General features: G+C 42.8%; 1 protein-coding gene across 1 annotated transcript; it reads right to left on the bottom strand.

Annotated features, from left to right (window-relative positions):
* Positions 1-2915: 2915 nt before the first annotated feature.
* LOC121302194 lies at positions 2916-8565 on the bottom strand. Its single transcript, XM_041232010.1, has 5 exons — positions 7789-8565; positions 6124-6484; positions 5405-5496; positions 4514-4614; positions 2916-4344 (listed from the first exon to the last, which is right to left on the bottom strand). The coding sequence occupies exons 1-5, from the start codon at positions 8422-8424 to the stop codon at positions 4254-4256; spliced, it is 1281 nt and encodes a 426-aa protein (XP_041087944.1). The 5' UTR covers positions 8425-8565; the 3' UTR covers positions 2916-4253.
* Positions 8566-15917: the final 7352 nt, after the last annotated feature.

Below are 15917 nucleotides of genomic sequence, written 5' to 3' on the forward strand. Positions count from 1 at the left end.
GATAAAGAGTGCATGGCTGGACTGTGGAAGAATCCTCAGTCATTGACAAAAATCCTACATGCAGAAACATATAGTTTCCCATAGCATAGTATATATATTTTCATTGGACTGTAGACTGTCCATCCAATTGCTGTGGATCTTATACAGCCATGGCCAAAGGTTTTCCATCACCCTGTAGAATTAGCTAATTCTGCTTCTTGAAGTCAAGTGAAACCTGCCCAATTGTGTTACCTTATCATATTGAATTAAAAAATGTGACATTTTAAAATGTAAAATGAAATACTACTGTACTGCTATTATGGCTTCGCAGTAGACCTTCGCAATATCATTTTTTAATTTCTTTGATTGCATGATGAAATAAAAATATCTAAATTATGTTGATAGTTTTTATTTTTATTTATTTATGTCTCAATTTTAAAATTCTAGGTGATGCAAAACTTTTGGCCTCGGCTGTAGGTGGTCGTGCCCTTTTTTTAAGAAAGTGCGCTGTGTCTTTAAGTGGCAAGAGCGATTGGCTCATGACAGGCATCGTTACACAGAGAGCTGGAATGTGGCTTTTGAACAGCGAGTTTCACCCACATGGTGCAGAGCAAGAGCGCACAGCTCAGGAGAACAGGAGTGGCACTGAGAGGCTGGCCCAGGTCTGCCGCTTGCATCATTCACTCATCACAGAGCTGCATCAGAGGAGCGCCAGTGAAAGCCCCTCTATTCTGAGGAGGCTATCGATGTGACAAGCCTCTGTGATTGAAACAGCTGTGTGTTTTCCAAAAGAAAGGGGTAGAACCAAAATTATTGTTTATTTATTGTTTTTAAACCTAGGTCTGTTTTTAAAGTACTGTATATATTTATTCTGATATCTGCTATTTGGGGGAAAAAAACAAGTAGTTTAGTTAAAGGCATTGAAAGCCAGCGCTACCAATGCCTGCCTCACAGGTCCGGTGTGACATCACCCAGGATGTCTCAAGAATACACCCAGTAATGATCTGGGTTGGGCAGAGCAAACTGATCACACCCTCGCCTCTTACATGAGCTTTGAAGAATGTTACAACCAAAACTGTAATTAGCCTTACAATACGCTTCAGAAACACAGCCCTGGCAGAGACTCCAGGAATCTCCAGGGCTGATGTTTTGACAAAGACGCTGCTAGAATTAGGAATTGAGCCCCGAGCCTTCAATCTTTGTCCTCCTCCTTATAACAACACATCACTGGATGTCTTTGCTCATATTGTCAGTTGCTTTATTCTTATGCTCAGGGAACACAAAGCCACTGTTACAGGAACAGCAGCTTGCAACCTGGTTCCAGGAGACCTAGTTTGAGGTTGCTGTATCAGACCCTCAGGTCTCCCCTGACGTGTGCCGTGCAATGACCTGAAACCTAGTCACCAAGTTAATCATTAGATTGTCTCTCTCTAATGCACAACAAAATAAATACATTGTGACCCTCTTCTATAACACTGGCTGCTACTAACATACAAGACAGCTGTGTTGTTTTCACACCAGGAGGGGGGGGGGGGTGTGATGTAAGGCAGACCGTATTTTAAAGGTTGTATTACACACCTGCAGGTGTGAATAGGGCGTCGGTGCTCAGCCATTACCTGGTAGGGCTTCACTGAACACCTGTGAGGGAATAAGGTGTCTGTCTTTGATTTTGAAAGGACCGCCTCACAGGTGATTACAGAACTCTTCACTGCTGTGCACCCTTTGTTCGCAAAGCCAAGCAGGTGCTTTTATTGTGCTAACATCCCCCATTGCTTGCTAAAGCTGCTTGTACTGGCTAAGCCAGAACTGCAAACGGTCCCAGTGGGAGCAAATCAAACAAAAATAAAATGCGTTAAACGCAGGGGGAGAGGGGGGCGTACAAAGTTGTAACCAGCTTTCTGCTCAATTTAAACCCATTGCAATTCAATTAAAAGAAAAACCAGGTTTAACCTTTTTACAAACGGATGGCTTGTGGCAAGAACAATGGGCCTTTAACTCAGCTTTTTGAAAAGACATTTGATTTTGAGCGCAGTGCTTTATAAACCGTTATCCACACAGAGACCTGAATGCAGTGGGAGGTAAGTCACTGGAACAGAGCAGTGCTTTACAAACCATTATCCTCACAGAGACCTGAATGCAGAGGGAGGGAAGGGCTGTCACTGGAACAGCGCAGTGGAATCACAGCTACATTCTATAGACAGCATAACTCAATTCTCAAATTCTCACACTTAATAAAATTCCGTTCCTTAGCAACAGTCTATCAAACCCATTTGTGACATTTCTAACAAAAGCATTCTCTCAATAACTCGCAAGGAAAAGCTTTGTAAATTGAGGCCTACATAATTAAATATTTGTTTACTTGGTTTGACCTTTCTGGAAAAAAAAAAAAAAAAAAAAAAAAAACTGGCTATTCTTTCATAAAGTTGTATTGTCAAGTTGTTTATGTTTAAATTTTCCTCCAGTTGCCTTGGTAACTCACAACAACAAAATAATATGGGTCCAATTTTGTTTTCTTTTTGGGGGAATTCATGCAACATACAGAGAATGAGCTTTCATCCTGGTCTTTAAGATATCTTTAGAGTCTACTAAACCCGACTGATCCTCTTTAAATGGAAGACGAGTTCTGTAATCTACCTGAGGAAAGACCGTCTCTCATAGCTTGCCTTATAAATAAACTGTGGCTCACGTCTACATTTGTGAAGTCTGTAGAAGAGAGCTCAGGGGAGGAGACCCAAATACAACTTGAATATTATTATATAAAATATTCATGGACAGTTTTATGCAAAATTTAAAGAACTGCTCACATCTGTGGCATCCGTATTTAAAAATAAATGCCAGGTCTTTCAAAGTTTCACTGAAACAGTTTGTTTAACCCCTTTCACTTTTAACCCTTTACACTAACTTGAGCAATTTTAGACAAATAAAGATATAGAACATTTAGAACAAAAATTGATATTTATTGCCATGCAATGCGGCTTCCACCCATTACAGTATATGGGCAGGGATACATTACGTTACATAAAGACATCACATGATAGGCTTTACAAAACAGCCAGATACTTAAGGAAGAATACATGTACATCTTAAAACGATATACAAAGCTGCAGTAAAACATTTCAATACAAAGTGTGTATAAATATAATTCATTAGCATCTCGGGCAGAGTCAACGAGGTGAAATAAATAGCGATTGTGGACTCCTGGAGCGCAGCATCGTGAGCAAGCTGTATCCTGTATATAATGGATATACATGAAGAACGCGTGTTCTCCTTGGGCTTTCTTCACAAAAGTCAGGAGTATAATATTTAACTGGCTGTTTTTTTGCTGCAATCTAGAACAGTTTTCATGAAAAAAAGGTATAGTCTCTCTAGACTATGGAGCAGCCTATATATTCAGCAGGGCTAAACAGATATATTTGTTGCTGAATACTAAAATATATATTTTCTTATGAGTTTGCATGTAGCCCTTTGCTAATTGAGGTATTTCAGTTTACCTGTTCGTTTCATTATAAATTTATAGCAATGCAGGACCTTTCTTCATAAGGTCATGCTGATTAAATAAAGATCTTTAAAAAAAAATTAATTAAAAGCTGCTGAACAAAACCGATGCAGTATGAGGCAAGACACTTGCAATATAAAAAGAGTTTCCTCAGAGCCCTTTTTATAGTGAACTGTTTCACAGAACTCCTTCATTATGTTTTATATTCACAGGCTTACAGGATGCTTTCTCACGGCATCAAAATCAAGTAGAGTTGGTGGCAGAAAATTACGCAGAATACTCCAAGTCTTAGGAGAAGAAAACAAAACAAAAAAAACACACAATAGCTTCTGCGCTTGTTATCCAGAACCCCAACTCAGTCAGTACCCCTCAGAGAGCCTGTTCAAGACAGATACTGCAGTGCGTGGAGGGGCCGAGTTCAGGGGACACCTCAACCACACATGGAGGAGATGAGGTCCTTCAGAGGAGATGCAAGAAGTTCTTTGTGCACTATGGACTGAAAAAAAATGCATTAGACCTGGCTAGATTACCTCCATGACTGGCAAATATAAAAAAAGTAAATCTTCAATATCTCTCTGAAAGAGAGGAGATGTTGGGTCTGTTTCAATTGGGTCATTTCATTTGCGCAGCACGATGTCTCAAAGCCACGTGCGATTCCAGCTCTAACCAGTCGCCAATCCTGCTGCTCATTACAGTGCAAGCTCCCTCTCCAACACAAGCCAGGACGGGCACGGCTGCCTGCAAAGTCCGAGTCTCGAAGGGCGGGTGCATCCTCCTGCTAACACACACTCTGGTTCTTCCCCCTCTTCTTAAACAATGGGACAAACCTCTGCTTAGGACTGGCGGCTTCTGTACTTCGTGCTTCTTGACTACAAAATAAAATAAAAACGCATGAATACATTCGTACAGAGCAACGAAAGCACGTGTGTATATTCAATATTCAACTCTATTTCAGTTGGGGTGCTTTCCCTAGGTAAGTTTGCTGCATTTCCAATACAAGTTGTGCTTGCTTTCCTGGTTCACCAGGTCGGTTCTTACCTGTGCAGGTGCGTGGAGGAGCCCCTGGTCTCGGATTTCTCTGGTCTTATTTGCAGAAATTTTACAAGGTGCTTTATCTTCCCCCAGTGTGAGCGCTCTGCCTGTGAAACACAGCACGGACGGGTCAACACTCAACACAGAGCAGATTCTTAACATATTTATTAGAACGCCCCCCTGTTCCTTCTGCAGCTTTGATTTGCCGTACATATGACATCCAACCATCGGAACTGAACATCTCAGAAAATTGTCAAACTAGGCAAATTAATGATTGTCTCATTTAATTGATGACTAGGCCACACATGCTGTTAATAGAAACGGAACACACAGCCACAAATGGTAAAATGCACAAGCCTTTAAGTTATTTGAGATGCCTAATTAAAGCATAAAGTGGTCTAACATTTTCACACACCAGTGCCTATTGCTTCTATATCACTGATTACTGAGCAGAAATTGAAATTCTCACATCCAGAGGTTTTCATGCAGAGAGGTACAGTTATAGCCAAACATTTAGCATCACCTGAAACAACTATACAAACATAATTCATATATTTTATTTCCAAGAAACTACAAAATCATATTCCAGAAGCCTAGTCTACTGGAAGCCATAATAGTAGTACCATATTTCATGGTAGATTTTAAGATGTCACATTTTTTAAATTGTCAGTTTTTCATTAAGTATCTGTAAAACTACAAAAGCGCTCTGTACTTCAATATGTTAATGTGACATTGATCAACAGGTTTCATTCGACTTCATAAAGTCAAATGAGTTAACTGTATAGGGGGATGCAAAACTTTTGGCCATAGCTGTCTAGAACAGATCTAAATGACAGGCAAGGTGTTCTGATAAAGGTGCACAGTGCTGTATACCCTGCAGAGAGAATGTGTTCTTACCCTGACCGGGGGGAGGGGTCTTTGGGTCTCCGGTAAGGTCTCCAGCAGGTTTCCAGTGCTGATGAAATGGGGTGAAGGTAAATCAGATTCCCCTGAGGAAACAAGAAACAGCCGTGAATATTTTATAAGCCAATGCAAGGGCTGTTCACCAAACACCAGACCCAGTTACTGAACAAACCCAGTTGGCTTCTTGTGGTTTTATCACACATGGGTCAATGGTACTGGATACAGTGAGGCTTCCCTTCACACCTCTGCAAGAGAGAGACAGCCTCAATCCTGACCTAACCCCCTGCCTGCCAGTCCTGGGTCTCTCCAAACACTGCCCAATCAGGTGCCTTTTTCCAACACATTTTTGGTCGAGAAATGTGGTCTTCTTGTAAGCCTTTGAGTGGGCTAAAAAGTACAGAGAAGAGCTAATCTGTCACTACATATATAAAACAAGCTCTACCAGAATATACAGGGCCAACTACATTAAACTATATAGCTAAGCTTTATAAGAAGGGAACTTTACTGTCTAGTGCAGGGGTGTCCAATCCCAGTCCTGAGGGCTATTCCACTCCAGGTTTAACAGGTAAAATGACAGAATCAACTACTTCAGGGTCTGGATGAAGGTTTTCAGTTAAACAACTGAGAAGTGGGTGGGAACAAAGACCAGGAGTGGATGGGCCAGCTTTTAGGGAATTGTCAAGATGCAGACAGATCGGGACGGATTTTCTTACCGAGGGACTTGAAGTTCAGAAACGCCTGTGTATCCGAGCGTGACCTCCTCCTGTAGTGGGTGGGGAGATAAGAGTCACGATTCTGGCATTGGCCGGCCAGATCCATGTGACTCTGTCGGGTCTCCTCCCAGTCAGGTTTCAGGAACTCCTCGGCCGCCCCGCACAAACAGTGCCCATAAAACAGCTCCTCATCAGTGGCTTTACCCCGGAGCCGGTGCTCAGCAGCCTCCTTCTGTCTCTGGAGAAGCTGGTTGGTCTTTTGCAGCCGGGCTACCTGCTCCAGCATCCTGCACACCTGCTCCAGGTAACCCAAACCCTGGCTGGAGCCAAGTGGGACCGTGCCCCCCCTTGCTCCATCCACCTGGAAAATGAATACCAAGATTATTACGGATTTAACCAGGAGACTCGCCCATTGGGATGGAGGCCTCATTGGGATGGAGGCCTCATTTACAAGGGGGTCCTGGAAACTAAAAATAAGACAAATCGCAATGTAGCTAAAAACAGTTACAATGTACAAATAAAAAGAACCACTAAGACACCACAAACTAATATATAACTTGGTAAAAATAATTTCAAATAACATCACTGCGTGCCCTAACAGAAACCTGACTCCACAGTCACCCAGGCATGCCGACAATGCAGCTCACTACCTCCAGCAACGAAGAGCTGCAGCCGAGAGAACATCTCACTGTTTGAAGATTGAGAAAGCCACGCTCCTCCCTTCCCCTCCCCTCACTGCAGCTCTGCTTTTCTGTGCTGGTTTCACTAATCCCTCACCCCTGGAGCTCTGTGCTAATCCTGCGATATCCATTTCTTACGTTCCAGACCTGACATCTACCTGGAAGAGCAGGTTTTGCGTGTCGGGGGTGGGATTGGAGGGGGTCCTGAATAGAATTCTGTGTTAACCCTTCTCTCTCAATGACTACAATTACAAAACACCCAACCCTGGGGGGCTTTCTGTATACACGTGGCACATTCCACGACATGACTTCTGCTGTCTGTTTGCCGTGAACTTGTTTTGTAAAGCACTGGGAGATTTTTCAGTGCACATATAAAAACTGTATGCTTGCTTCTTGAATCGAGGGGTGAGGGTAGGGAATGGGCTATCTTGTCATGTTGTTGAGGCAGAATCGCTTGGATCCTGCAAGACCTGGCTTGACAAAGTTCTGACATCAATCAGCTACTAGGAACTGGATGAGCTTAGACAGGACGAATGACCTTGGCTCGTTTTATTAATATTGATTAAGATATTAGCTTTTAAAAGTTAATGGAAATCCAACACCAGTGTGTTTAAAAAGGCACCCATTTAGTGTGTCTGAATGATCCTCAGTTTACCTCAGTGCAAGTATTGAGGCAGTCTATAATATACACCTGAACTGTTGGGACAGCAATATAAATCTTACTGCTTTTTTATTATATAAATAAAATTAAGCACATGTGTCAATTGGATAATGTGTCAAGCTTTTTAGAAGGTATGTTTTAGGAGTTGATAATGGGTAAATAAATGGTAGGACACAGTAACACCAAAATGAGGAATCTACTGTACAAAACTACCTGAAGATGTTTTAGTGTCACAGTATGTATTGTGATGCCATATAACAAGCCTAACCCAAACAATGCAGTTTTCTGCAGAGTTCAATGAAGAAAATGAAATAAAACCCTTACCACATCTCCTCCTCCCCAACACGCGTCAAAGCTGTCGTCCAGAGTCTCGCAGCTCTGGGACCTCGTTAGGATGAGCCTCTTCCCTGATCTTCTAGACGCTCTTTTCTCCTGCTCGTCGAAGGCAGCTGTCTGAATGCTGTCTGTATCCACGGCTTCTGCCTCCAGCTCAGAGGCCCCTCTTGATGAGGGTGCTGGAGAGGCTTCCCACCTCGACTCTGTCCTGAGAAGCAACTGCTCCAGCTTCCTGCTGGTGGACCAGCTCCTTGGCAGGGTCTTCCCAGTCTCCAGGAGCTCGCTGTTGGATCGCCGGGACAGCGCAGGGGAAGAATCCTCTCTCTCAGTCCCCAGTCTCAGGTCAGACACGCTGGGAGCCAGGGAGCTCTCCGAGCTGCCCATGGACAAGCTGTGCACAGACCCCAAAGGTGTGGAAGGGGAATTATCACTGCTCGCCAGCTCCATTCCCGAATCTTCAGACTCGGATTTGAGGATCCCCACCGGCTTGCTGCCAGAGACTGTGCCTTTCAATCGGATCACCCGCCTCCTGAAATCAGGGCTTCCCTGTTCTCTACGATCCGGAAAGGAAAACTCCTGCTCCCAGGAATCCGAGAGGGCTCCAAAGCTCCGGTACAGGTTCATCTTGGTGAGAACGACGGAGCTGCCTGGGGACTGTCTTTCTGTGGGCAGTAAAAGGAAGGGAATTGAAGACACCGCTAGGAGACCTGGCTCTTACACACTGACACAGTGCACCTGCGTTGCACGGAAACTACAGGAATGTGTCGTCAAGGAAGGGTTATAAAGCCTGAAGGGAACACGCCCACAAATCAAGAGGCTGTCACCGGGGAACTATTTTAGGGCTAGGAGGCTCAGCTATCTCTCAAAAGGTTAGTTTCCAGATTCATTAACCAACCAACCAGCCACATCCACTTCAAATGAGATAAGAGTGATAAGCCACAATGCACTGCAGGAGAGCTGCTAATGGGATGTTTCTGGTAGACGCCCAGGGCATTACAGCCAAGGCTGTCTCTACTAAAACAAAGGCATTTTTTCATCATGAAATCGGTTTTGACCTGAAGTTGCCCACCAATCTCAGAACTAGTTCTTCAACAGATGATTGGTGTTAACCTTACCTGCTTCTCACTATCTCCTAAAGTTTCTGGCTGTTTTGTAATCATTCGCTCACGCTACTGTGGTTAACATGTGGTCATTTTGGAATTTGGAACCCATAGAAGACTACAAAGAAGTCAAAAGTAGCCACTTCACTAGGAAGGAACGGGTTGGGTTCTAAAGTCCAAACCTGGCTTTTATTGAGCCCTCGCTATCATTAGGTTTCACCGAGCAAACTGTTTAACTTTGTTTACTCACTTTGTGCTTGCAGGGCCAGCACACAAACATCTCAACAGTGCAGCACCAATACAAAGAGAGAGTGAAGCAAACCAGAATCAATAAAATAACAATAGCGTCATTCCAAACAATTACTATACATCCAGAAATATATACATACCAACACACACACACCATATGCAGTTTTATTTTTCCAGGGATTAATAATTATTAATATTATTATTATTATTATTATTACTGCACTAAAAGCCAAGGGAACACAAAGCCACTTTTTCAGGAACAGAGGCTTGAAACCTAATTCCAGGAGACCTAGTTTGAGACAACTTTACTGCTTCAAACCCCAAGTCTCCCCTGGTGTGCGGTGCACTGATCTGAAACCAAGTTTCAAGCCACAAAGTGGCTTCCTGTCCCCTCAGCCTTCAGAATCCACAGCCTCTGGTAGATTCCACTCTGAAATGTATCCAAACACACACATTCCAAGCCTTTGAGCTTCCAGCCACAGTGCACATGCCATTGCCCTCAGTCATCAATCATTCATACCAGCAATTCTTTACAGATTCGTATGCAATTGAGTAAGTGTTCAAGTGATTCGTCGATAACTCAGCATACCTCATACCTACTCTAATGATCAGTTAGAATCCGAGAAAGCAGCGAGCAGGTTTACAGGAAGGCTGGGCAGTCCTGTTTTTTAACAGGAACAAGATGGACACCAAGCAACAGGGCTGGTTTTTGTAAAGACTTTGTTGTTGCTGAAAATCAACCATCCGTTACGTGTTTAAAATGTCCAATGGATTCTTTTCATGCTTTTACCACTGCATCATTCAGAGGCTGATGTCATCTGACTAATGTAATAGTTTGAAAAGTTATTGTAGTTGCTGTTCAGTATATTATCAGAAGCTCTAAATGTATCATTTATTTGTATTTATTTAGGTTTTTTTAAAGGCATTTGGCTGTTTTGGAAAATTATTCAAATTGATGGTTATTTAAAAAAAAAGCGCCAAGCATGTTGCACGTTACCTGTAGTTCTTGTAACTGATAATGCTTTGCAGCGGGCGTTGCTTGAATTCAGAACTTAACAGGCCCTCAAACAGTAACCAGTAATGTTCCTGCAGCTAAACAGCCAAACAAACAAACCTGTTCTCTCTCCCAGCTAACTCACAGATCACCCTAAATATCCAGTCCCTGAAAGAGCCCCCCATCCCCCAGACACTAAGAGCCTGGGAGAATTCTGCTTTGGAGAGAGACCACCTCAGCGATCGGGATTAGAGCGAACGCCTGGGTATTTCAAGCAAGCCACCAGCACATAAAACCAAATGCACATTCAAAGTGTCTCACACCTCATGTAATCCAGCAAGGGCTATTGTTAAAAATGAGCTCTTATCTGCAGCGGATTACACTTTAAAAACAATCCCAGATTTCCACCGCTGTCCAGCTGGATCAAATACAGCACCAGTCAGTGAACTCAATATTAATTCAGCTACGGGCAGGAATGCAGTCTTTTATATATATATTTTCTTTCAGAATTGATCAGTGTTTTTTGCAGCTCATTTAAAATAAAAAGAATATTCAAAAAATGAATTTCAATTTTGAATAGTCATAACACTAATTTAATACTTCAAACACTATGAAAATAGTTGAGAATACTACTTCTACCCAGTCACCTTTCCCATCCCCGTTTTCTCAAGAATGAGGAAATCCTTGATTTGATTAAGTTGCTGAAACTCAAGGACGTGACCGGCTAGTCACGCAGGAATCCATCTGCACACTAACCCCTGTGAATTACCAATAGTTTGAATTTTATTAGAACCGGAATTCAACAAATGACACAGATGCCGTCTGTCTTTCCATAACGAGAGAACAAAAAAAATCGAACCTACCTTTCCAGCGTTTTAACCACATAGCGAGGCTCCTCTGCGTGCGTCCCACCACTCCAAATAAACACAAAATCGAAATCCGCTCCTTTAAAATCGCTCCTCTTCCCAGATAAATGATACAATTTGCAGAATTTACTTAGATCTCTCAAAATGTAACATAAATTATTGCAACTTTACGCGAGAGTCGCCAAAACAATCCCGTACTTGTACCTAGCGTCTTCTGCATAAGCGGTGTAAAATGATGGGGCGGACAATGCTTCAGGCTCGTTCAAATACGTTTCCACGCTCTTAAATTAGCAGAGCAGGACACTGCTGTCCCGTTCTCAGTCTGCTGGAATGCGAGTCCTGAGGGATTTGCGGAGTATATTTGGGATGGCACTGTGCAGGGGTCGCCGGGAGGGGTGCGATCTGTTGCGGGATAGTGGACAATAATTACCTTTTTCCGTGCTGGCGAGATAAGGCAGCGATTGTGGCACTAGAATGACTTCATTTATTGACAGTCGTGCGCGGAGATCAGCAGATAACTCGCCCGACTTAATTTACACGTAATCAAAACCATGCGAAATAAAGCAAAAGGAAATTAACACAAAATTGCGACGCGCAAACATTCGGCCAGGTAATTATCGGCGTAAAACTCGAGCACACAGGATAATAACATTTCCACGGCTTCCCGCAGGCATTGAAGATAAACATTCACGCTGGCTTTGCTTTATGGTAGTAAATTAAAATACAGTGCAACTTATCGGCTGTTAGGGGGTGTTACCGACCACGCAGTAGAGATTAAATGCTGTAATAATTGTTGGAAAATAAAATCAAAAGATTGGAGAAAGTCGGTATGGAGTCTAAAACCCCAAACGGCTTTGTTTAGAACTGGAGTCTCCAACCCTGGTCCTGGAGGGCCCTATTCAGTAGGGTTTATAAGTGTCTTTACATCATCCCTGGCTGAAGATCTGGAACACCTGTTAATCTTGACTAATTAAGCCCATAACTGGTTCAATTAAGTAGAGATTGGTTGAAACAAAATTCCTTAATTATATATATATATATCACACATGCACGCACACAGAACACAGTTTACTCTGCGTTTAAACACACAATCTAAAGAAAGCCAGAATATAGTCACTCAAGAGCTTTCTATAATGCGCTCTTTACTGAAGTGAAAACGGCACTTGTTTCTTATCTGGTTTGAAGGCCGGCCAGTGAGCCAATTAAGCATTAGCTGACCACCTTCAACACAGCATTTTAAACAAGATCATTGAATCTGTGTTAAAAGCAAGGCGGGGAGGGCTTCTGAATCATGTGCGCCTTGAAGCTGCACCTAGAAGATGAAAACTAAACAAGCCAAACCTCAGACGAGGTCAGCTGCTGGTTCCACCTGAACACGAGAAACCCGTTTTAAGTTAACAGAAAGTTGCAATTAAATTAGCATTTGGGTTAATCCTAGGTTTGGGACTCAAGTAGCTCCTTCACTTTTGATCCCAGGAAAAATTGGAAACCTTATGAGTCTCAAGCAAGCCGCCCAACGGTAGGTGCAGCAGCTCATTATCATCTGAAGGGGGGCTGTCGGACAAACAGGGTCCCTAAATCGCACCTTGCCTTGAACAGGAATGCTATTCATCGCCAGAGCTGCATGGGAAACCAGCAGGGGGGGGGGGGATTTTCTGGGGTCATAAATCCCATAACACTCCACAAGGTGTAATGTGTACAAATACTTTATTAGTGGATCTCTGCACGCCTCTACTGCACTCAAAACTCTTTTACCAATCCTGTTTTTTTTTTCTTTTATCAGTAAGGCTTTGTGATTTCTGTGTCATTTTTGCATTCATAATTATTTATTTTTGGTAGAAGGAGCTGTCATATCACAATGAGTTTTCATTCCATATGCATTCCAGTTCTTGTGCACATGAAATCAAAATGCTGGAACTGAAAAGCTTGGAACATTGTCAAAACAGACAAAGGAGAGAGAGATTTGTAATACCTTATGAGATAGAATGCAACTATATAGCAGTTCCCTTGCACATAAAATGCATAACCTCCTTATGCTGCATGCACGGCGGGAGCCGGAGTCCAGCTCACAGTGGGACTGGTTGATATGAGAGGGGGGAGGGTCTTGGGTGTAGGGTGCTGCAGCTTAAAAGCAAAAACAACAGCAGTTTTAAGGGCCCAGGTCCCAGAAAAGTTTCTACACACCAGATGCATAAGCTAGTTTTAGTGACATCGCCATAACCTTTGACATGCGTACATGGAGTCAATAACAGAAGCTTTTATTCAGGGAGATCGGTCACCCTCAGGGAGCTGCATTTCATTTACAAATCCCCCCCCCCCCCCAGCCCGGTCTGATGGGACAGTTTCTAGCTACAGATAAATGGCCTTCACTCAGCTGCACGCCATTGTTCTCTCATGCTCTCCTTTCTCATGGTGGATACGCTCCTCCTGAGAGAAAGGCTGGTCCCTCCAGCCAAGGGCAGGCTCGAGGCATGGAAAATGACCTGCCCCCCCCTCACCCTCACGCCTGCTGTGGCCAAAGGTTTTGCATCACCCTGCAACTCTGAAACCTGCTGAACAATGCTAACCTATTGAATTACACCCCGCTTTGTAATTTAGTAAACAAAAAATCTCACAATTGCGAGATGTGACATTTCGAAATCTAATCCTACAGTGCTACTGTTATGGCTTGCGTTTTTTTTGTTTGTTTGTTTGTTGTTTTTTTTTTTGCATTATCATGTTGTAATTTCTTTGATTACAGGAAGTTAAATAAAAGATCCAAGTTAAATGTTCATATAGGTACTTCAAAACTAAATTCTAGGTGATGCAAAAATGTCATATTTTATTTTTATAGTATCATTTGCATTTACTGAAAACTACACTGTATTTAAATATAGTTTTTTGCACTGTAACCCTGTACTGTCCTGTAACACATGCAAGCCACTTTGAATAAAAACATCTGCCAGGTAAACTAATAATAATAATAATACTCCGGCAAAGGCAGATTTAGAGAATAAATGATCATTCAGCCAGGAAGCCACACACCACAGTAAGAGCCATTAAGAAAAATCCAATTGAAATGCAATTTTAAACCCGTCTCGAAATCTCACCTCACCTGGCATGCTGGAGAGGGTAAACAAGGTGCGCCCAGAGGACAGGAAAGTGACGTTCCTGCGGTCACGTATCACGCCTCACCTGAGCACACCTCACGAAGGCTTTGAAAAGTAAGCGAGGGTGCAAATGTTATCCAATCATTAATCTGTTTAGTTTGTTTTGTAGCACCCGTTTACTAGCAGTATAACGTTATTTTACTTCCACAGAAACAACGGTGCGAATGACAAATTAGCAAGCAGCAGAAATGCCAACGTCTTCGTTTGAAGGTGACTAAATCGAGTCTTTGATGTGAATTATCTGTTTAAAAAACCAAAACCAAAAACAATTGACATGGATTTTTCTGTTGTTGGTTGAGAAATGGTTACTTTGCTTAAAACAAAATAAATTACATTTGGTTACATTTTAAGTAAATTACCGCTGTGGTGTTCCAAACGTCATTATGCATTTGTGGCATCTTTGTTTATAATTATTTTCAGCACATGCAATAAATACAAATACAAAATAACCGCAGCATTAATATAAAACCACGTGTCGGGCGTGATTTACACGGCAGGGGGTGGTGGCCCTTTTTTTACTTAAGTGACAAACTACCTTTCTAACTTTTAACGAGTAAACAAACAACGCTTGCGATTGTAAATGATAATTTTCCAAACTAACACAACGGCCAATAAAGCGGAATGCAACTTTGCGGACCGCGGTGCTGTTCTTTCCTGGACAACACGGAACGCACAGCTTTACACCGGCGTTAGGCTTTTGGACTCAGACCAAGTCAAACAAGGGAAAGTAGGCATGCGCATTTACGCATCCTCTCCGCCTGCTGTAGCAGTTTCGGTTCAAGGATGCAGCCCCGGACCTCGCCAGACCCGTGCTGTTTGAAATGTCCTAAAACATTCTCTGTAACTCAGCAAAACGCCCTCAGCATTGATAAGTCGACTCGGTAATAAAACGTTATGGTCATACTGGTGCTGTTGATGGAGTGGAGGATTGGAGGGTGGAAGGAGTCTTTCCTTACCAGTCTACCAGCTCACCCCTCCCTGGCTGCTACAGGATGGCAGCTAGTCCTGAGACTAGGCTGCCCATCCTAGCCCTTGTGTAGCTACTGGGATCTGCTGACTAGATCCGTATCAAAGGTGTTATCACTGCTGTGTGCTGCGAGTGTCTCAGGGTTAGTGGTCTTTCTGTGGCTTTGTTGTAGGGTTCATGGTGAGATCAGATACACACACCCTTCCACTGAAACTCCAGCAGAGAGGGAGAGTGGACAACCCATACAGAATACAATGGAGCTCAGAATGATGAAACAATGCACCAACCTATCGCAAGACCAAGCATGCATGCCACTCCTCTAGCATTTCACAAGAGGAGTAATTTGCATCAATACAGCAACTAGTAAAGGACAAGGGGTTTACAAGACAGGAGCGTTGTCTACAAGTGATGGTCAAAAATTGGTAACACTTTCTGTTGTCTCTCATTACTGTGTATTTACATCTCACTTAGTAAATCCATGTTTGCTTACACAGAATTACAATGTTATTATTAGGAGGATGTGTGGTCCAGTGGTTAAAGAAACAGGCTTGTAACCAGGAGGTCAAACTGGAATGTATAATGAACAGGTTTCATGGTTCTGCCGATGGTGATTGTGTGACCCATGTGGGTCCCTAAATATGATCCACTTAATACAATGCAGAATGGCTGGGAACGGCATTTTCTCTTCATTTTACCCTCAAAAATACATTTGTGCCAGGGACAGCACTACTGAGTCCAATATTTTCTGGTTTGGACCAGCTCGTATAAAAGCTTACTGCGGTAGCTTTGCAG

The sequence above is a fragment of the Polyodon spathula genome, chromosome 29, assembly GCF_017654505.1.
Source record: "Polyodon spathula isolate WHYD16114869_AA chromosome 29, ASM1765450v1, whole genome shotgun sequence".
NCBI lineage: Eukaryota > Metazoa > Chordata > Actinopteri > Acipenseriformes > Polyodontidae > Polyodon > Polyodon spathula.